Source organism: Macrobrachium rosenbergii, chromosome 56 (genome assembly GCF_040412425.1).
Source record: "Macrobrachium rosenbergii isolate ZJJX-2024 chromosome 56, ASM4041242v1, whole genome shotgun sequence".
Classification (NCBI taxonomy): domain Eukaryota; kingdom Metazoa; phylum Arthropoda; class Malacostraca; order Decapoda; family Palaemonidae; genus Macrobrachium; species Macrobrachium rosenbergii.
Genome location: NC_089796.1, coordinates 14,744,828 through 14,769,347, shown reverse-complemented (window position 1 = coordinate 14,769,347; position 24,520 = coordinate 14,744,828). Strand labels below are relative to the sequence as shown.

At 36.7% G+C, this 24,520-nt stretch overlaps 2 protein-coding genes across 4 annotated transcripts in view; one reads left to right on the top strand and one right to left on the bottom strand.

Annotated features, from left to right (window-relative positions):
• LOC136836734 (vitelline membrane outer layer protein 1-like) overlaps positions 1 to 24,520 on the bottom strand; it is a 276,601-nt gene that overhangs the window by 247,834 nt on the left and 4,247 nt on the right. The window lies entirely within an intron of this gene.
• LOC136836730 (lysosomal alpha-glucosidase-like) lies at positions 1,579 to 22,734 on the top strand. 2 transcript variants are annotated; one of them, XM_067101251.1, is made up of 15 exons: positions 1,579 to 1,846; positions 4,120 to 4,418; positions 5,025 to 5,193; positions 5,367 to 6,341; positions 6,933 to 7,158; positions 7,401 to 7,623; positions 8,329 to 8,537; positions 9,991 to 10,192; positions 10,973 to 11,111; positions 12,632 to 12,750; positions 13,685 to 13,805; positions 15,023 to 15,155; positions 16,991 to 17,171; positions 18,528 to 18,732; positions 21,762 to 22,734. In XM_067101251.1, exons 2-15 carry the CDS (start codon positions 4,187 to 4,189, stop codon positions 21,763 to 21,765), a joined length of 3,138 nt encoding a protein of 1,045 aa, XP_066957352.1. In that variant the 5' UTR covers positions 1,579 to 1,846; positions 4,120 to 4,186; the 3' UTR covers positions 21,766 to 22,734. The 2 variants fall into 2 exon arrangements, with proteins under 2 accessions (XP_066957352.1, XP_066957351.1); XM_067101250.1 differs by having other exon boundaries at positions 1,580 to 1,619; positions 21,762 to 22,399.

Below are 24,520 nucleotides of genomic sequence, written 5' to 3'. Positions count from 1 at the left end.
AGTAAAAAGGTTTTCAAGGTGTAACAGGAGGAAAACCTCGCAGTGAAAAAGTTGTTAGCAGAGGGTAAAAAGTAAGATGGAAGAAAGAGAATATGCACGGAGGTGCGACAAATACAATGAAAGGGGTTACAGCTTTGGGCCGAAGAGACGCCGCAAAGAATGCACTATTTCCCCCCCCCCTCTACAGGATAGAGGTTTTTACTCTATATATGATGGTCTGGTTTCTTAGACTTGGGTCAAACTACCTAAAAACAGTGAGTCCACTGATATACAGTATAATGCTTGGCTCATATGGCTTGACGGACGAATTTATTTCTGGATATTTGAAGATGGAGCCATGTTAGGCCAAGACATTGGACAGCTGGATGGTCACCAAAGAATCTTTAGCACTTTCTACACTTCGCCATGCAAGGAATGTTTTCCTGGAATTTTTCTTTTCTGCAGCTGCCCTTTGCACCATATGCCTGATTGATGATTTTCATTGGTGTTGAATAACGCCAAAGTACAAGTTAATGACTTCAATTTTGCCACCAATGTTGGCTACTTGGTGTAAAATTCGGAAACAAGATGGGGCATTCTCGCCGTCATCCCCCGCCCCCTCCACTAACAGGACAACTCGTTCATTCTTATCCCACAAGGTCGAAAGGAGTTGATAAGTTCGCTGCTTATTTCACAGACATTTTTCACGTTTTTCGAACAACGCGGAACCGCACGATAATCATTGCTACTTTTTATAAATCAATACCTGTACTACTTTTTTATAAAGTGTTTTTATCTTATGGAATATTCAAATATACTTATGGAGATTATGAAATATTCAAATATACTTATGGAGAAAGTATAAAAAGGCGATGGCTTGAAGAAATATTTCACCGGGACATTATGAAAGTGTACTGAATAGTGAACTATTGAATTCATAACGAAAAGAAATGAACAATTATATATCAACAAATAATATCTATTTAATAAAAAAAAATTGGAAAAGTCACGAGTAACAGATACCTACAACGGATATTATGAAACAACATAGGCCTACAATTTGGTTGCTTAAAGGAAGATTGCATTGCATCATACACCTGTGCTTTTTAAAGTGTTTTTATCAGTAATTTCGTTCTAATTTAAACAAATGATTCAATAATGGTCAGAAATTGAAATTTGGGTAATTCGTCAGAGAAAATTAATCGGGAACATTATCACCAGCGCGAAGATCAAGCGATTCAGCTAATTAAAGATAAACATGAATGTTTTGCCGTGTCAAGCTGACACACGGGCAACCTAATTCCCTTGTCAAATTCTAATGTGATGCACGAAAAAAAACGGAAATAGTATATAACAAACAAACGCTAATGGTACTAAAGAAAAAAAAAGCAAAGGCGAATGATAATTCCGAAACAATATTCCAACACTAATGAGATTTTTATTTAATAGATATAAATCAAATATTTGACTTCACATGCCTAACTGTTCTGTGTTCTGTTTACAATAAAAAAAACTTATTATCGCTGATAATTACCTTATCAGAATGAATTTACTTCGGCCGATAAATCCGATAAGATAATTTAAAATTCTTGCCCCGACACTGCGGGATTGTCAGTTCTGCGACGAAGGAAGCTTATCTAGTACGGATTCCTTTTCAGGAGTGCAAAAGTTACATTAAGAAAGTGCAAAAGCTACATCAGGAAGCGCAGAACTTTCATTAAGAGAGTGCAAAAAGTTAACATTAAGAAAGCGCAAAAGTTGCATCAAGACAAAAGTTCCATTAAAAAGCGCAAAGTTACATTAAAAACTATCACCTTGAGCGTGATGCTAAACCAGTTGTAGTGGCTGTAGCGATGTCTATACTAAGGTAATATGCACCGAACTATATAGAGATTTTTGCTGAAAAAATAATTCGGTGTTCATACCGTATCGAACTCAACCTGTGCTTTAAGAAAATAGTAACTTGTTTTAAATGTAAATTCTACCATAAAATTATGTATGAGCTCCTTTACTGAGTGGCTTCCTCAAATATTATTTTTGAAGGTGATATTTAAACTTATGTCAGTACAGTGTGTGTGTGTTTGTGTGTGTGTGAAAAAGTTTGACTCTTCATTTTCCTCGAAGGCATGTGGAATGAATTAAAAATAGTAAATGAAACTTATTTAACGTCCAACTTCCAAGTAGTGTTTCTTATTTTATCGCACACGGGAGACTTTCTTTCGTAGTTAATGACATTTTAGGTTCTAAAATAATGATAATATTTATCTGCTGCTTGACTGAAGGGTGGAATTAATTTTGCTTTGTAGGCTCATGGTCTTTAAATGGCTTATTCTGCATAAATATTGACACATTTCAATTAACAATAATAAAAAGAATTCTCCACAGCTGTTGTGTGGCCGATGGATGAATCCGTAGCACATGAGGCTGAAACCTATGTAGTTCTGGGACCAATAAACAATTCACTACATGAAATACATTAAGTTGTTAAATTCTAAGCTAATATTTGGCCAGCACAAGTTCTTGCTCTTATGGGCAGTCCGTGAGCATTCAATTAGCCTTTGAAACTATATATGGTTGTGAGGGAAATTATCATTATTCAAAATGTGCATTCCAATGAAATGAGCCAAAGATGTCATTCCTCATTCCTCCACAGGATATAATCAAAGCAACCCCCTAAAATCCGCATAATGCAATAAAATTGATCTATACATACAATAAAACTGACCTATACATACAAATGCTCAAAGATACCAAAATGAGGAGGACCCATTTAGGTAGGGTTCACTGAAATCTTTGTCATTGTTGGCTTAAGCAATTAAATAAATCATGGACTGACCAATGGACAGTGACACTCACAATATTAGCCACTAAATACGCCTGCAAAGAAGGTTCATCAGCAGCTTGTCAAACCACCCTACACACAAACTGTGCAATTCACTCCTAACCTACAAACGTTCTCATGCTTCCAGGACACTAAGGCCCTTTCTTTCTAATACCTCTTTTGTGCCATCTATCCAACGCTCTCTACGTCTTCCTCCCCTCCCTATCCCTTACACTGTTCAGTTGTTTGTTTTTCACCAAACTATCATTGTCACTTTTTCCACATGACCAAGCCATTTCAAAATACTTTGATCCATCCTTTCATCCACATTAACCTTTTTACAAATTCTTCCGCTGTCTCCACAACTCTTACCCTCTCAATTTTTCATACACTTCATATACCACACAAACAGCAGTGTCAACCTTTTATTCTTTCATTTACATTCAACACCCACAACTTGGCTCCATAAAGGAGAGTTGGCTCATCAGTCCCCTCATACATTCCAGCCTTGGAGCTTCCACCGACAATTTAAGCCTCCCAATCTTTTGCACATATTGTGCTATTTATCTTACTCTATTTTCTGACTCATCTCTTGTCTCATCAACTATCATTTAATACTCGAGTAACTTATACGAATATATAATTTCAGCTCTTCCACCATCATATATAACTCCCCAGACGCTTTCACCTATTTTTCTTCCCTTTCGTTACCCTATTTAAGTTAAATATAATAGTTAACTCTCCAATCCTGCCATACACCCAAACTCTTGCTCCTACCTCCAGACCTTTTGCAAAGGATCCTGCTACCTTCCATGTTCTTTCTAACTGATGATTCACCTCCCGTGTTATCCTACTTTCGTCTGCTATAATTACATACAAATACCTACATGAACCAACTACTTCCACTCTTCTGCCAGCCACACCAATATTCATTGTCAATTTTCCCTGGCTTCCTTTTATCTACAATTTTAACTAAACCATTAATAAAATTCTCTTTCATTTTTCTCCTCTTACAAACAGTTTCATACTTCACTAGTCTTTGTAGTGTCACTTTTACCAACGAACTGTATTCACTGTATACATTAGCCACTCCACAATCAACTGACAGCTCAGTTTTTATCCCACAAACTTCCTCCTACATCAGTTCTTTCCATAACTTCTGCCATCACTCAATCCATAAAAATATCAAACGACAGAGACAACATACACCCTCATCCAGAACTAAATTTATAATAAATCTGTTAATCTCCCGTCTGCATATCCTAGCATATATCTAACAGAATGGGATTATATAATTCCAATTCATTTCATTATTTTAGGCTGCTGTGCTAAAACATTTAGGATAAAAAGAGTATTACCTAAGCCATCAACAAAAACAAGGGCAAGATGTCATTCATAAGGAAGATGAAGGGCATGGTGATTATTACCCATATTGGAGACACAGAAGCCCAGCATCTTGACGAGCTCGATTCAAATCCTGCGAGACAGAAGACGAGAAAAGGGAAGACCAAAAACACTAAAGCTCCACCCAATACTGGTCAGCCACCGCAGGATTCCTTGGCCGAACTAACAGAAGAAGCACGGACTGCACCAAAGAAGGAATTACAATACAAGAAAAGTAAGTATTGTCATAGGTATTTGATATATATCGTATAAGAACATGACAGAATACCACCAGTAAGATAGGAATAAAAAAAAAATATTCGTTGGCTTTATCACCTGGAATCTATGCTACCGACCTGAAACGGGGAATTGCAATCGAGGGGAGAAAGGAGTAAGAGTTGATTAAAGTTTTCAGTGCTCCGGCAATATTAAAAGATTAAACTGCAGGACAGTAGCCTGAGATTGGAACAGTCCTTTTTCTATTGGGACCAGTGGCACCTCAGTGTCTCACACGAGGGAGGAAGAATGGTAGATGAATGAATTAACAATTATGACAGATACCACGCTGGTCTTTATGAATGTTACATAACCCCAAGGACTTTTTCAGCAGAGTAATGGGAAGGGCACGGGTTTATAAGAATTGCAGAGTATGAAGATTTGGTACATTTTAATCCTTAACAAACAACAGGGTTAATTTCTTTCCTGAAACTACGAGAACAATCTTTAATAAAAAGTGAAGAGATAAAACAACACTACACTTGCAATGAAACATTTTCACAATTATGGTAGCTTAACTAAAGTTGGGAACTTACAAAAATTGTTGCCTTTTACTTCAATACAGAACCCACCTGCTTGGATAATGCAGTTTTCAACGAGAAACTACGCATCATTTATGTCATCATTCTTTGCCTCCTAATTGGATTAATGGTCCCTTACATTCTCTCCTGGCATTTCATAAATTTGCCTCCACCAGACTACAAGAATTACTGTGGCCTTAATATATCATACAGGTTAGAAAACTGAAGTGAGCTCTTTTTTGTATGCAATGATTCAATAAGACTTGAAGTGTCGAAGCATTGGACATAGTTGAAATAAGTTGCATTTTTTCAAAGAACGTGTAAAAAATGTAATACAAACTCGCATTTTCTCTTTTTTTATTTTTATTTTTTTTTTTGTATTACAGGATGGAATGCCTACCTGGTACTATTAATATGTCCCAGAAAGTCTGTTACCAGGCCAACTGCTGCTATGATGATGCACCGACTGACCCATACGCTCCTAAGTGCTTTCATACTATCCCCAGCCAATATGGCTACTATGTTTACAATTCTACGGAGGGTGGAGATACCATCATCATACCTGTTAGGCAGTCAAAAATACCAGAACCTGTTAGGCAGTCAAGAACACCAAAACCTATTCTTTACAGTCTGGAACAGACATCTTTCACACTTGACCTTTTGCCCATAGATGAAACAACACCTACCAGTGATATAGCTTGGCCATTAAGGGTCCTTGTCCAGAGGAAGGGACCAGATACGGTAAGGATAAAAATCTGGGATCCTATGAATGCACAAGATGTAGATGACGACTTCACAGATGACAGTCCCTCTGAATGGAAATTGGACGTCACTGTCAGTGACCTTGGTGGGCAGTTCAACGTATCCATCACAAGAAATGAAACAGGAGAGGAGCTTTTCAATACTGTGTTTGGTCCACTTATATACAGCAGAAACTATATGGAAATCACTGCTAGAGTGAGCAGTTACCACATTTATGGACTGGGGCAAAGAGGAAATTACAATTTCATCCCCAATTCTAATGAGAGACCTCGCTGGAAACTTTTCAATACAGATACGGATGATGATGATGACACTATGTCTCACAGCTCCCATCCATTTTACATGAACTTCGAAGGAAATGGAAGTGTGCACGGTGTCTATCTACACAACTCTGCTCCACTGGAAATTGGCTTTCATCCTGTACCAGCCATTGTTTTTAGGGCGCTTGGGGGCTCACTCGATCTTCGGTTCTTTGCTGGACCAACACCTCAGGATGTTACCAGACAGTACACGGACTTGATAGGAAAACCGGCAATGCCACCATTTTGGGCTCTCGGGTACCACCTCTGCCGTACAACAGCGGACACCAAGGAGTTTGAGTGAGTAACTTCAAAGATTTTTATCGGTGATCTTCATAAATGTCTTTCGTTACTATTGACGATTTCATTTTTGTTCAAGTCAAGGGCTACTCTGTGTGTTTTGCTTTAGGGTCATCTACATCTGATTAAGTGACTTTACCTGAGGAGTCTTCGTTTGTATAATCATAATTCTGTGGTAATATTACTCAAGTCTGGCTTCCCAAACTTATTGTCGAAATGAATTAACCTTCTCAATATATAAAATACAGGTATATACTGGGTTTAAGGCAGACCAAAATATCATCCTGTTAATTACACAGAGCATAAAATAACAGGAGGAAAAGGAGTATGTTAAATACAGTGAAAAAAATTAGATAACTTTCTAGCACACTCTTGAACATCCCAAAAATAACCTAACTTTGAAGAAGTAAGAGGAGGTAAAGGGAGATACAGAAAGAAGAGACCCCACATTAGAAAAGGGGGAAAAATTAATAATTTAATAAGTAGATAAAAATGTATTGAAATGCAAGGAGAAGAGTATTAGGGTAGTAATGTACTGCACCTTCGCTTGAACTTCTGAAGTTCCAATGTCTAACTGATGAATGCTTGCAGCAAAGCCTTCGAGAAGATGACAGAGAAGGCACTGCCGTACGAGAGCGACTGCATAGACGCCAGGCTCGCTTTTCCTGGATCGTTCACGCCCCTCTCACAACAAGCTGAGGAACGCATCCAGAGTCTACAGACTAACGGACGAAGGTTCTGGCTCGTCCAGTACCCCTTTTTAGAGTCTGGAAGTCAAGCTTATGAAAAAGCTAAGGGATCGGATCTGCTCCTACAGGTTAGTGATTTCAAGTCTGATCATTTATAAGCTTGTTCTTCTGAGTTTGAATTTTTTTTTAAAGAGGTAGTTAAAGGTTTTTAGTTGTTACCTGACAGACAAATAGCTTACAGTGCTTTCTACATCACTCTCATATGAACTCCAGTTTTAAATTGACCTTATTTTTCCTGCCTCAGGGTATTTTTGACACGTTTAAACGCCAATTCCATAGAAAACATTAACATTTTTCATCACCCTTGCAGACAGAAAGTGAGTCGGGAGAAAACATCACGGTCATAGACTACTACGGCCGAGTGGCTAAGAAAACTGTCGGATATCCAGATTTCATAAATAGTAATATCACAGACTGGATGAAAGCGCTTGACGGAATAAGTGACCTCTACAGTAAATCCGACGGTATTGTACTTTTCAAGAATTCACCAATGAACCAGGCCTATCCCAACTACACTCTTCCAGTTGGCGTCTGTGAGTAAGCGCGAAGAATGAGCTCTTTTCTCTTACTGCTAATGTCAACGGAATTTCCCCATGTTCCTATCCCGATCAGTCCCTCCAGAGCCATCTATTCATTTGCGTTAATATTGACGTTGCTGTATCATCACTTTAAGAAAGAACTCACGAAGTTCCGCTTCAACCCCTCCAAGTCTTAATTTCCTGAATGAGAAGACGTCTTTTTAGAACCCTGTACTGAGAGGGACTCAGTTTTAGTCTAAACGATACTAAGAGGAACTAAGTTTTAGCGACCTGAATTGCAACAGACGTGTTCTCACTAACATTTCCCCCTCCAGTTTTTCGCTCCGGGACTATTAAGGAAGTTTGGTAATAATAAAGGGTACAAGAGCTCGAAACAGTCCACAGTTTGAGACTAACTTGGCTCACGAGTAGCATTTGATTAAATTAATGATGCAGATTTTGTATAATGACACTACGTTTCTCATACAAAAGGCTTGAAATGATTTGCCTGTACAATCCTCTCGCTTCCAAACGCACGACAATGTAAGCAATAAAGCTTGTTCCCTTTGACAATCCAGCTCTTTGTAAGACTGCTGATATAATGACTGTTGCAACGAAGATATCAATCGCATTTCACTTTAATTCATAAGTAAGCAGAAAAACGAAAACAAAACATTAAGATGAATATGCCTTAACTACCCTGTAATGCATTTTTTGCAGCACTGCAAGAAGCTTGCAACGAGACCCAGCCGGAATTCTGTTGTCCTCGCTACGACGTGCCCTTCCTACCTGCTGGTATGTCAGATTTAAACAACAAGACAATATGTTCATCGCTAATACACCAGACTCTGGAAGGAGAGGCAAGACCTCATATAATCTCCCACAATTCTTATGGACGTTACCATCACCAAAGGACTTATGAGTTTAAGGTAGGAGTTTTTCTTTCCTATTCAACTGGTTTTCGAGTTTAAGGTAGGAGTTTTTCTTTCCTATTCAACTGGTTTTCGAACCCCACTGAGATCAAATGCTGTGGCTGCCAGGCTTTTAAGGTCTGTCATAATTTTCAGCGACACTGTATTTTATAAGGCAACAAGAGTAAGCTCAACCCACAATTTTTTTCCAGGACTCCTTCCTGCCTTACACTGAGTAAAATCCCAATCCTTGACGGCAGCAGTTTTCCCCTGATGTAAGACCAGTGTTGAATAAAAAAAAGTAAAAGAATGTGCCGAAGTTTCTTCGGCGCAATCGAGTTTTCTGTATAGCATATAACCAAGGCCACCGAAAATAGATCTATCTTTCGGTGGTCTCGGTATAATGCCGTATGAGCCGTGACCCATGAAACTCTCAGCCAGCCGTGGTGGCCTGTGTTGTTGCGGTGCCAGAGGCACGATTATGGCTAACTTTAACCTTAAATAAAATAAAAACTGCTGAGGCTAGAGGGCTGCAATTTGGTATATTTGATGATTGGAGGGTGAATGATCAACTTACTAATTTGCAGCCCTCTAGCCTCAGTAGTTTTTAAGATCTGAGGGCGGACAGAAAAAAGTGAGGACGGACAGACAAAGCCGGAACAATAGTTTTCTTTTACAGAAAACTAAAGACTATCTACAAGAAGAAGATTCTAAAATCTTTGTGTTGATTAAAACAAGTAAAAGAGACAGATACGATTTAACCGAAGTCATTTATAACAGCAGCAGCAGCTGACTCGTTGGTTTGCAAACTTCTTGGCTCTTATTAACGGGATCGTAATATAAAAACAGGTTTTCAACAATTCTTAGAGTCCATTTTCAGATATCAAATTACCTACCATAATATTTGGGCCATCGTTTCTCTATAAAAGATGTCAAGTCTACTCTAAACGTAATATAAGATGAACCGGTTCACATAGCTTACTTAATTTCCGGTTTCAGTATGACTAATAAGTATCTGCACAAGAGATCCTACGTAAAGATGCATTTACCTACAATCCTAACGCATTCATGCAACACCACTCGTAATGCCTTTACTAAACATTTACAGAAATTTTGTATTACGAAACTAGGGACTCGTTGACCCATTCCACGAGAAAACAAATAATAAAAGACTATATGGAGAGACAATAGAATCAAAGATCAAGTAATAAGACTGCTCGAACATGATGTTATGTGGATACAAAGTAATTTATGCTTCTCAAATGACCGGAAGATCTAACATTATGCTTTACCTCTAAAATCACATTTCTTCAAGTTGTGATTTGTAATTACCAGCACCGAAACACAATCATATTTTATATCAGAAATAAGTCTTGAAAGACATTTTAAAGAATTTAAAATCATTAAGGACGAGATTTCCTATTTTTTCCACATTTGCGTGTTTATTCTTACAGACGCCTATCATCCACAGAAATCATTGGACACAGCTACCCGTCCTGTGGTACTCAGCCAATCCACCTTCGCAGGAAGTGGCGCTTTTGGGGGCCAGTTTGGAGGAAATTACAAGCCTAACTTTGTATCACAGCAGAGGGCTCTTACCTACATCTTACAGATGGGGCTATATGGTGTCCCCTTTACAGGTGTACCTATCTGCGGCAGCACAAATGACACAGGTGATCACTGTTAAAAGAAACATATGAATATCTTCTGTTTTTTTCCTACTGTTAACTTTGAGAAATACAAGAGCATTTTAGCAGCTTTATTAATCGGAAAATAATGATCTTGCCTGTCACAGTTAAAAAGGCACACTTATTCTCTGGGTAAGAACACAAGGCACACTTATTCTCTGGGTAAGAACACAAGGCACACTTATTCTCTGGGTAAGAACACAAGGCACACTTATTCTCTGGGTAAGAACACAAGGCACACTTATTCTCTGGGTAAGAACACAAGGCACACTTATTCTCTGGGTAGAACACAAGGCACACTTATTCTCTGGGTAAGAACACAAGGCACACTTATTCTCTGGGCAAGAACACACAAGGTTTTAAAAACATAATCATATACATACACATGTACCTTCTCATCTATCTCGCTCATGCATCCGACGCATAAAGGTGAGCCTTTACGTATGACTGGAAAAACCCTTTATATGATTCCTGTTAAATTAACGATAAAATACAGTTTTTGACTGCTATGACAATAAAATAAAATCAGTGTATACGTCTGCAAACGGCGCAGTTGCCAACAGTGAGGCTTGATTTCAGTGAACTGGGTAGCTGTCAATTTTCCTTTTCATATTCAGTGAAAAAAGCTTTTGATATTTGTTATTAAGAGCCCGATATAAAAGTAGCGTAAACATTTACGAAAACAGTACAGATAGTTGTGGCTTTTATTCTATCGCACAAAGACCAAAATACAATACAGTATTACTGTCTTCCTTGCTGTTTCAGAAAATTTCATGAGGGCGGAATACTGCCTCAGAGGTCACCAGATGGGCGTCTTCCTTCCCTTCATGATGAATCACTACGAATATCACCACTTACCTCGTAATCCAACGGACTTCACATCCGGGTTTATGGAAAATGTCAGGTTAGTTTGCTTAGCCCGTGGTTAGTGCACAGTTGAGCCGTGGTTAGTGCACAGTTGAAGATAGCAGATCAGTATCAACCTTTCAGACCTGAAAAAAAAAACCGCAGATTGGAGAACCAATATATTCAGATGCAAACATACAGTTTCAGAGCGTCATGCTCCGCCTTCGGTGTGGAGACAGTGAAACCAGTGTGCCTTTTTAAGAGTAGTTGGGCTGTAATGTCTCCACACTTATTGCATAATTCTTTCACACAGCAAGTCTAAATTCATGCCTAATTTTCTGTGTCTGATGAAAAAGAAACTACACTACAGCCACAGTGTGCACACCAGTCCCATTTGTTCACGTAATTGTATTCCTCAGATGCAGTTAGCAGTCAGGATCTGCACAAAATCTTACAGGCTGGGAGATGATATGATATCAGTCATAATTTGTTAATGAAGGCATTTTTCTTTAATTCAGTAACTAAATCAACTACAAGTCAACAATGTTTATTTCTTTGGACTTTGTAGCGCTTGAAAAAAATATCGGATTAATCCTATAACTAGATTTTTCCATGACCCAAGACTTGACTCCGAGAAATGCTAGAAATTCATCTATAAGTTTCACATAAAAACAAACAGCATGAACAGACATGATGAACATAACTTCCAGCCATGCCCTTCGACGAAGGTAGAAAGTTAAATTAAGGTACATAAATAGACTAACGAACATATTAAGACCGATAGACGGACAGCAAGTATCAGCATTAAAACAAGACTTGCCAGCTATGAGGCTAATAGCACTGAGCTCTACTTAGGAATGTAGCCAAATCAGGGAACGTACACCCAATGTTGAGTAAGCAAATTCTTTCTTAGTAAATTATATATATATTATATATATATATATTATATATATATATATATATATATATATATATATATATATATATATATATATATATATATATATATATATATATATATGTAATTCTAATAGCCACAATGCCCTCTTAACTTCTCTTAACTTCTGGTAAAAGTGACCAGTAGATTCTACATATATATATATATATATATATATATATATATATATATATATATATATATATATATATATATATATATATATATATATATATTATGGTTACCTTTTCAACTGAGACCATTACCTGAAGGGCGCGTGGCTAAAATTAAACAAAATTCTAGGCACCAATTCAGTAAGAAAAGATATAGCGATCCTTCACAGTAACCGAAGATTTTCCTTATTTTAATGATCGCAAATTCCCAGGAGATCATTTTCTTTATGATAAATAAGGTCTGGGCTATAATACAACATCTCTCTACGTATACCGGACCTTTCAACATCACAGTCACAGTCTGTGTTCTGTTCAGTCTTCTCAGTCACAGATCTTGGATATCCAGGCAATGTTATATAAAAAAAAAAAAAAACTGAAATCTACTTCCTGGAGGAGCGAGCCATTTTGAGCAAATCCTTGGATAACCACGCAAGCAAATTTCTATGAAAAACTTCTACTATATTTCAGACTCTTCATCCGGTTAAGGTATATGTTAATTCCATACATCTATGACTTATTTTACGAAGCTCACGAAACGGGGACCCCAGTAGCGAGGCCATTGTTCTACGAATTCCCACAAGATCCAGGTAAGCTAATAAAATTGAATGGTCAGAATATAACTTGGTGTTAGATTACGGGGTTTCTTCCTTTCAGACATTTGGAAATTTTAATGTTAATATAAATACTACAATGCTCAACCAAGTAATGCTATTATTCAAAACAGGTTTTTTTAAGCTTATAAGGTCATTAAAAACTTTTCGAATATTAGTAGCAATGATGATGAATAAACCCACAATGATGTCAGTGTACAGTATTTATATATATATATATATATATATATATATATATATATATATATATATATATATATATATATATATATATATATATACACAAAACGAGAGCTTTCGACAACCCGCTCGGTTATCTTTCTCAAATGAGAAGGAAAATCGAGCAGGTTCTCGAAAAGCTCTCGTTTTAGATATTTTTTCAATATATATATATATATATATATATATATATATATATATATATATATATATATATATATATATATATATATATATATATATATATACTGTATATATAAAATGTACACTGACATCATTGTGGATGTCTTCACCATTTTAGTGACATGTGATTATGAGCACTTTGAAAATAACGATGAAAAGGATAATGCGCACTATAAATACCAATGTGAGGCTAAAGCATTCTATCACTCCCTGAAATGTTTTTTATGTCACTGAAAACTACTCTTATCAATTACGACCGGTTGATCCTTGCGCTAGTTCTCCATTGGAGGGTGGGTAGAGCTCTCGGCTAGCACGCTGTTGGCCCAGCGCTCGACTCTCCGACCGCCCAATGAAGAATTAGAGGAATTTATTTCTGGTGATAGAAATTCATTTCTCGCCATAATGTGGTTCGGATTCCACAATACGCTGTAGCTTCCGTTGCTAGGTAACGAGACCTATGCTTGGTAACCAGTTGGTTCTTAGCCACTTTGATCCTTGCGCTCGACAGATTCCAGAGCCCTGCAGTCGCAGTTCATGTTGGGAAAGGCCCTGCTGGTGACGCCCGTCTTCCGTAGGGTGGACGAGAGCAAGAGTGTGAAAACAGACGCACATTTCCCTCCGGGATGTTGGTAAGAATAAATTCATGTGGTTTATCAGTCTAACTGACAACACGGGTTCGTTTTAACAGAAAAACTAGTGAATTAATAGTCTAACTGACAATACGGGTTCGTCTTAACAGAAAAACTATTGAATTAATAGTCTAACTGACAATATGGGTTCGTTTTGACAGAAAAACTTGTGCATTAATATGTCCAAAATGTAAATGAAAATCATAAAGGTGATTTTCAGTGAAAGTAGATTTATTGCTATTCTACGGAACACAGCACAGACTATATATTTGAAGGCTTATTTATTACTCAAAAAATATAATACCACATATACGGTATACAGCAACTGTTTCTGTGTCTATGTGAGCTAACGTGAGATGAACACCAAATATTAAAAAATACATTGAAGGGAAAAATGAAGATCTTGATTGTGGCTAGTACCTCCTCATGAATGGCATCGTCAGGCATAGCCTGAAGATGCAACTATGTTGAAAGTACTAGCCCTAATCAAGTTTCATTTATATAATATATATATATATGTATATGTGTATGTATGTATGTTCTCTCTCTCTCTCTCTCTATAATACATATATATACATATACATATACATAATATACATATTTATATATATATATGTATATGTGTATGTGTATGTATATATGTATTTATGTATATTCTCTCTCTCTCTCTCTATAATATATATATATATATATACATATACATATATCTATATCTATATATATACTGATATATATATGTATATATGTATATATGTATATATATATATATATATATATATATATATATATATATATATATATATATATATTACTAAAAGGACCTCATTCAAACTGGATGGTATCTAATGGAGTTTTTATTTAAAAAAAGTTACAAGCTTTCTTGGACAAACAGTCCACATTATCAAGTATCCATACCTATATATATATATATATATATATATATATATATATATATATATATATATATATATATATATATATATATATATATATATATATATATATATATATATATATAGTGATACAGTGAACAGAAATACTCAGGAAGCATATCAGAGGAAGACGGACGAAAACCACACATCACTAGGGCTGTCTTATTTATTTTAAATATATATAATATATATATATATATATATATATATATATATATATATATCTCCTTATTAAAAACTAAGTATCACTGCTGTTCTTAACTCATCAACTTTTCACCCTCAAAGGTATGACTTCTACAAGGGAACCTTGGTTAGCAACTCCAGAGACGGAGAAAACCTGATCTTACCAACCCTTCTCAACGACATGAATGTTCACATTCGAGGTGGTTCCATAATAGCTTTACAAGGAAACCTTCATGTAAGTAGAGCGATACACTTCTGATTTGCTAAGGGAGAGGGATGTGAAGTTAGTAATCATATTTCATGAAATAACCTGAAGTAATTCACAAACATACACACACACACACACACACAAAAACACACAAAAAGGGTGCATCATGTCTCCGTGGCTCTGTTCATTATCTTTTAGGATAGTGGGATGCGAGATCTCAAAGAAAGGACGGGACCCAGTTCATGTAAATATAAATTGCGTCATGATAACGTGTCGGGAATGGAGAGTGAAATGGTTGATGTCAGATGATTCTGTGCTCATTGGTGATACTGAGGAAACGCTTCAGAAGCTAGTAAAAAAACTGAGTGTTTCGGAGGAAAAGCTGAGAGTACATGTAAGAGCAATAGCGTGAGGGTAAATGCTAACCATGGATAAGGAAAAATAAATATTACTATGGATGATAGAGAAATGGAAGCAGTTGGTTCGCAAGAGTGTTTAGGAGTAAAATGCAACGAATAATGCCAAGATAAGAGAAGAGGCGCGTGCATAAGGTTGGGCAGAAACTTTAACTGTGTTTCGAAGCCACTGTGGGGAATTATCAATGGGTTCTCGGGCCAGTTCTCCAATTATGGAAGTGAAGAATGTACGTTGCATAAAATGAACGATAAAAGGTTGAAGCTCTCGAGATGAACTGTTTGTTTAGTATATACAGCTTGAGAAGAAGTGAGAATGAAAAATGTAGAGATACGTTTCAGCAGTAAAAAGATTAGCGTAGGTGCAAAGATAAATGAAGATTATTTTAAGGTGGGTCGTAACGTGGAAAAAATGGACAAAGATAGGCAGGTGGGAAAGTGCATCGCTCAGAAGTGTCAGGGAGGGAATGGAGAAGGGGAGAGTCCTGGAATGGGTTGGGAGATGGTACGAAAGAGGTATTGGAATGGAAGACTTCATTATCCATGCAGGGAGCGTGAGTGCGTCCAAAACATTGGTGAATGGTGTACTAATGAGTTCCGGAGTTTCGACTCCGCAACTATAAATCTCCTGTGAAGGTCTAAGAGGGAGCTTTTACCGTAAAAGTTTTATTTTACATGGGGTCATCCATGATTGATCAGTGAAGGTGTGACTGTAGTACTGTGGTAGCGATCGTGTTTTTGGCCTTCTTCTGGACCCTTCGCCCTCTGTTAAGAGAAAAGCTTAACACGTACACACAAATATATATATATATATATATATATATATATATATATATATATATATATATATATATATATATATATATAGTGTGTGTGTGCGTGTGTGTGTAATGGGGAAAGCTCGCGCGCGTTAGGTGAAGAGAGTTCTGCTTACAGGCTACGTGACAGTGTTTCAGCTAATAAATTTACTATTCTTTCTCCTGGCATCATTTAAAATCCTACTGCAATTGCAATGTTCATTCCTTTAAACACAAAAGAAAAGATTACATGAATTTATTCATACCAATTTCATACGAATTACCGATCCTCTTGCATTCGTAAAAGTCTCAAGCAAAAAAATCCCACTGTATTCGTGTAAAACTGGTCTGTTTGTCCTATACACTGTGCGATATGTGCAATGAATATGTTCATCCTTTGACCAGGTGCTACTTTCGTCACTGGCATTGATAAAAAATTGTGTGGAAATTTCCTTAACAACAAAATCAGGTCAGTGCAGCAATCATAACTAGAGTGTGTGCTCGCTCCCTTGTAACTTCACCTTTTCAGGCTATACTGTTTAGCATCATCAAAGCGGCAATGGATAAAGACAATGCGAGTTGTAGAAAGTTAGCTTTTGGATAGGGAGCTCCTCCTTTATTCCCGTCTCACATTTTGCACTTTCTTCTTCAGGAGGATTTCAACACAACAGCAGAGTTCCGGCAGATGCCTCTGTTGCTGATGATTGCCTTGACTTGTGAGCTGGAGGCCAATGATACGACTACTACACTAGCAGCAGGAACTACAACCGAGGCTGCGGTTTCAGAGCAAGTGCCCCTCGTTGGTGAAGATGAGCTTCTGTTCACAGCATCTGGTACACTTGTGGTTTTCATTTTTATGTGAATTAAACATTACTGACAAAAGGGAACACCAAGTTACTAAAAAAAAAAAAATGAAGTTTTTAGACTTAGTTTTCGATCAGTTTTCGCAAGTAAAGACAGCTATACAATAGCTTCTGCCTGACATCTTTTGACACCTTGTCGCCATAATCTTACCCCAATTACCTCATTTTTTTTCGATTCTGGTGAAAACTGAAGTCACACATGCTAATTAACTTGGTGTCACACAAGCACAAACAGGCTGACTCCAGTACTGACTATTGGGTAGTTTGACACTAAAAGATTTCAGAAAAATAGTTCCTTTACACTGATGTATCTATCTAACATGATGAAACACATGCTAATTAATTTGGTATCACACAAACAGAGACAGGCCTGACTCCAGTTTTGACTATTGAGTGGTTTGACGCTAAAAGATTTCAGAAAAATTGCTCATTTAAACTGACGTATCAACCATAATAAAGCATCACTATGGTATAAGCAAAATTTCAAGACATAAAAAGCATGGATCCTTAACCAGGTCCCTTGTCAATTGCCTTCTAACAATATATTAACTCCTAATTCTGAAACTTACTTAAATCATGTACCGATGCTGCAACAATTACTTCGCCTGCTAATATACATTTTTCTCTAAACATAAAGCATTCTTTGCTTGAGAATTTTCAAAACCTTGATACAAAGTTAAAAATTTTAGAAGGGACTTGGAGCTCTACGGGGTATGATTTTAATGGGACTCCACGAGGAAATTTGATAATAGATTTTTCACTTTCTACTTTTTTGAAGTTATACTATTGAAAACCATTACCTAGAGTGGAAAGAAAATAAAAAAATAACGTTTAAAATTCTAGGCCTCAACTATTAACGCTTTGAAGATGTAAAAATGGAGGTCAATCAGAAATCATGATAGCAGATTTGGGTTGGGTGCTAAGTTGGTTTGGTCGCATTTATTGGAATTGGAATATAGAATTTAGGCCAAACGCCAAGCGCTGGGATGTAGGAGATTATTCTGCCCCGAAAGGAAAATTGACAGAAAGAAAGTTTGAACGGTGTAACAGGAGAAACAACTCATTTGCACTCTGAAACAATTGTTAGAGAGGTTGGAAAGTCTGGTGGAAGAAAGAGAACACGAATAGGAATGAAAGGGGTTGCAGCTAGGGGTCAAGGGGAAGCTGCAAAGAGCCTTAATTAATGCCTACAGAGCACCACGTGAGGTGCACTGACAGTATTAACCCCCCTACAGAGTTCGTATGTATTGAACTACAAATTTTTAATTTTTTTTAAACAATTGCTAATATTCAGGTAAATAACTGACACTTTCCTTCTAATTTCAGGAGATTTCTATATGGACGATGGAATGACGCCTCTTGAACAAAATCCCCCTTACCACAATCTGACCTTCGAAGCTGACCAGACGTCCCTGACAGTCACTCGACTGAGCGCTAATGACGCAACAGTATGTGGAGATGACCCGAACCCCTTGGTTTCACATCACTCATCGATACCGTTCAAATATTTGGGGCTCCTCGTATCAAGAACGTGAGTTAACTTTCTCTGCCACTTGTTTATAATTAATTTGGCCTTTTATACAAATTCTTCGTGCATTACTCTGGCAACCTCCTGAATGTTACGGATAAGAATTATGTTTGGAATGACACTGAGCAAAAGGCAAAACAAGTGACGCGGAGGGATCTGGTGTGGGCAACAGTGAATGAATACTTTAATTCTCATTAGAATAAACTATCTGTTTAGAATTATTCAGGAGGACTCTTCAAGTGCTATTCAAGTCTGATTACAGTAGTTACTATCAACTAATGAGTAATGGTAGTACAGTATAATCATTTTCATGACCCAACCATTGACGTGAGTCTTTTTATGTTTTGTCAAGGTTTTGTCATTTCCGTAGAAAATCATTTTCGGCTACACGGGACTGTCATTTTTGACCGACATCTTTTTAACTGTGCCTTTTAGAGTTCGCCGACTAGCCTAAGTTTCTCATGAAAAAAAAAAAGTTATTTTAAATTTTAAATGCAGTTTTCCTGATAGCCTAATTTCTTGTGCGATTTTTGACGAATTTGACATTCATTTTAGATTACCAGTCTTCTAGGCTTTAGAGTCGAGTTAGGTTGTAGGGATTGGGGACAGATATAATTACTGGCCACCTACATCAGGTTTGGCAAGGAGAGGGGGGGACTGCTTATGGCGTGCCATCCTGGAGGAGGATGCATTGACGTATTTCACTTTATGAATTACAGTGACTTTCGTTAAGTTAGAATGCATCCTTGCAATTTTCATTCTATTTTGTTCCTTACCACACAAAATCCTCGGTTTCCCTCAATGTAGTCGCCCATTACTGTTACATAAAAGGGTGTAATGGTGTAACCAACCGTTTCCGGTGGCAATGAACGCCAAACTCGTGAAAACCACATTAAAAAAACTATTAGAATAGCTATATTCAACATTCGTACCTTATAGTCGGATTAAGTAATTTTAACAAAGTCCATAATACCCTGGTACATTTAATAGGAATTTTGCTTACCTAGAACGTATTTTAAGCTTGCCCGTGATAGGCTTATAAGGACTTTTATTAGTCAAATCGCATTGAACGAAAATGTTAGGGATATATGGCAATTTACATTTTGGTTGTCTGCTTGCTTGAAAATGTCGCGGTTTAAACAATCATCAAATATTAGCAACAGAATCTAAACTTTCTAAGAAACACCTTCCCTGGAAAGCATGGCTCACATCGATGGAAAATGGTACCGTTCTGTATTAGCCAATAAGACCGGGAATCCAAAAACCCTTTACCTGGTTCAAGGAAACATCTAAAAGGGAAGCAAAATTCAGAGTTTAATTACCAAAGAGGCTAGCCTACCTTTTAAAGGATTAAAGGGCATACATCAGATAAATGGACGAGAGAGCAAGTAAAGTCAATAAATCGTCCACCAGTATTGTTCACTGGTTGTACGAACACAAAAATTCTATTCCTTAGCTGGTCACCAATATTATTCCCACCTAATAGACTTAAGTTGCAACTCGATGCAAGAGCTCATACTGATATAAGGGCACTTCGTGCACAACTAACATGCAACTCAGCTCGACCAAACACAACCTATTAAGCAGATCTTATAACTACCCATATAACTGATGATTTATGGAATTAAAACTAAATATACTGAATATAAACCATTTCGTTGTTTCAAGACGTGGTAACCAAAATAATGTTTTACATACAATGTAGGTTATTTACCTGCTAATTTAAACGCACTTCATACACTAAAGCTGTCAAACATCTTGCATGTAAAAGTGCAAAATGTTGGATGAATACAAATGAACAAATTCGTGATACGTTTTCATTTATCTGTAGTTGAATAATTTAATGGGCCTAGGCCTAAAGTTCCTAAAACCATACACTAATTTGGTTTGGGTAGATTTTGCACTAGTCTAGTAACTTTCACTTACAGCAAGCAAATTCGTTATGAAACCCGTAAAGTATACAAATAAAGTGCCTTTATTATATAACGTTATCGGATAAGATAAGGTTTCACCCGCTAGAAGTATTTTCAGCCTATTCAGTAAGTTGCCAACGAAATCCTCTTTATAACTTCAAACTTTCCCGTAACAGTAGCACAGTTTTATGTAATCTACCACATGCAGTGTTAAACTGAACACTTACTTGATAAAATCAGCAGTTCTTTTATTACCGCTGCCTTTGCTGATAATTCTTTGATGTTTCTTCCAAGTTGTTTCACGATCAGCACAGCGTTTTTCTTCGGTATAATTACCAGCCTATGGTGGACTATGTCGACTTCAGGAATGTCTGCCTCGTATATTGTTTTTTCCTCGTCAAGCATCAGGTTTTGGAGGGAGATACCTGTCTTCCGTTGGCGTTAACACGGCTTGTGAGATAGATACCTGTCTTTCGTTGGCGTTAACACGGCTTGTGTTACCCAAGGAAAACTCTGACAACACCGCTTTCAAAAACCTGTTCAACTGTCAACTAACTGGTCCCGACTCCCGACTCCCGATTCCACAATCCACATTCCAGCGTACTCAGAACCAGCCATTAATGTTTCGCAGTGGTGTTATTATTTCTAATATATATAGTCTATTTCCAAAGTGCCGGCTGCCGATTTATCAGTGACTTGTTTCTGTTCTTATAACAATGTAACATTTGCTTCTTCTTATTTCTTTCTTTTCATAGTCAATGAAAGCAAAGCGGTTGCAAGTGTTTTTGATCCATGAAAAGCATTACCTTTTTTGACACCCATTTTCTGAGTATGAAACTGACAATACTTGCTTTAGTCATGAGTCAAAATATTACAGGAAATATTTCCTATAGGAACTTAGCAACTGAAGACGCACTTCTGGCCACAATACGCTAATGTTTTCATAAATTTCAGAACAGTTTATCACTTTAACAAAGAAACATTATATTGTTATTTGATTAATATTATAGTTATATATATATATATATATATATATATATATATATATATATATATATATATATATATATATATATATATATATATATAAAATAACGTTGTCTGTACCTTTCCCGGCAGATGAAAGTCGACGGACAAGAGAAGAACTTCACTCAGGAAGGGGACACTAATGCAATCACATTACATCTGAATTACGACTGGTGCAGTACCAGTCAGACTATCGTCACATGGGAGTTAGTTTAAAATTTAAACTAACACCTTCTACGATCAAATACGGTTAATAAAGGTTCTTGCATACTTTTCACATTTACATACTTATTGTATGGGAAACAAAATTTCCATTAAACAGTCTCTGATCTGAAATGTAAGGCGAATTTTCAGATCAGGTAAGTTTTTGATTTGAAATAGAAAACTAATTTTCATACAAAATAGGTGTATGTAGATTTTTTTTTAATTCTGTTCAAGACGGCGTATTGAAAGTTTTTATTTTTATCAGAGATAAGTTCAATTAATTTCTGGCTTCTCGACTGAATGTCAGTGTAGTTTGCGACTGCAAGATCTTGACAATTCCTGGTTGTAATAGTTGACCATATTTTTCATACTTTATCCATTTGTAAGTCAGGAACTTTTACATTTGCCTACCAGTGTTTTCTTTGTAATTTTGTTCTATGCGTTATTTTAACTGTCACATGTTTCTATTACCTTGTTACAATTAGCCCTTTCTTCCTGAGTTGAAAATAATAATTTCACACGGTATCGTTTCACCATTTATTATCTAGAAGTGCTCATTTTGTGACATGGGTCTAATTGTTAGCTACTGTCACAGGCAACACTCTACAGTACTTTAAGGCGTCAGGTGTCTATGCTTTTGGTCTAGGAATGCACATTCACCATTCTTTACGCATATATGCTTATTGGTTTAGTGTGTTTATCAACCCGAGCATTATACTTCTAAGACAGCTGCTAGCTTTCAAAGATTGGAAAATGCTTAAGCTTGTATGTTAATGCTTTCATTCAGACTTTGCCCCAAGTTGCCGAGTTGGTGAAGAAACCAAGGTAGACCACATTCGTTCAAGTGTGGCACCGTGTTTACGACCGCAGCGAGTTAACGATTACAACTGTTCAACACCAGGTAAAGAAAACGTTGGCTCTTAGGCTCAAAGTTTATCTGCAAGGCTATAAAAAGATGCCAGGAACAGTGCTCGCGTCACGTGTCACACAGCCTTAAAATTTATCTTTGAACGTAATGATTACAGTGTTTCAAGTGACCAATGATGTGTCAAAATCATGGGTGATTTTGTAGTTATGATTTGTTGCGACTGCATAAATATTTAGAATTTATCTTCATTATATATATAAATATGTATATATACATAAATAAATAAATATATATATATATAATCATATATATATATATATATATATATATATATATATATATATATATATATATATATATATATATATATATTGACTATATAGCCCATTGCCCTTTATTCCACTATTATAGAATAAGACAACTGATTATTGTTTTAAGATCGATCATGTCTTTCATATTGTAAACCTGTTAAATGGAATCCTGATTCACTTCTTATCTCTTTCATTTTCCTTAATGTCATAAATGTACCTCTCACATATCGAGTGATGACGGTTAATTTTACTTGGTAAGGAGTGAGAATAAGCCTAGTATTTATGGCCCTCCCTCGGGATGAAAAAATTATTAAATAAAGCAACGGACCTTAAGAGACTTTAAGAAAGGGAGGGGGTCACAGTGAGACCTAAAATGCAAAGGGAAAGAGCGTAACACGTAACTGAAGCAAACTATCTACGGTAAGTGCAAGAACAAGAGGAATTGTGGCATGGGAGGCTCACGCCTTTTTACCGCCAAGCAAGAGAAGGAACACAAGCTGGACTCATGGAGAAGACAGTGGCGTTATTCAAGAGTAGTTCGCGCACCTTGAGAAGTAATGCACATTGAATTATTAAAGTATTATTATTATTGTTATAAGCCACAATGTTCTGTCTAGTAACATTTACGCAACCATACAACTACCATCTCTAGAACAGGTGTCTATTCAGATTTAATTAGACATTATTAGCAATCACTCTGCTATAAACTTTGGATCATGTCAAGATTAGCGAACCCAGTCGCAGCAGAGTTCGCTATTCTTTACAAGAGGATTATTGGGTTCGTTACTCTTTACATGGGTATAATCGGGTTCGCTGTTCTAGACATGAGCACTTCGGTGCTAGACATTTGATCCCCCAGGGGCTAATACTAAACAAGGCGAAATACATTTGACCGACCCAGGGGATAGTACTAAACACGGCGAAACAGTGTAGATGAATCACTGTTTCGCCGTGTGTAGTACTATATAGCCCTCATGTGGACCGGAAAGGGTTGGCCACTCTTTACATGGGGATCATTGGGTTCGCTGTTCTTGACATGGAGATGTTGGGTTCACTATTCTTGACAGGATCCTAAACTTTAATATGTTTATAAACTTTCTTAATGGGTAAAACAGTATCCTGATATTTAACAAGATTATCGTGATATCTTTCTTTTTGGAAATCTATGAAAGTATCTATATTTTTAGAAAGTAATATTTAATCAGTATTCAATACAGTGCTTAACAGACGCTTCGGCTTCTCTGATAGGTAACAAAGTCCATTAAGTAACAAAGGCCCTATAATCCTATATTGTTACCTGCACTTCAATATATTTCTAGATATCTCACAGCAAACAGGAATTCCATTAAGTCCCTAACCGAGGCTAACTTGTTCTTTACACTTAGCATTCAGTTTAAGAGTTGTATCTAGAAATGTATTACATCTAAAATGGTAGCATAGGATAAAAAATAACCATAATATGGTAGCTA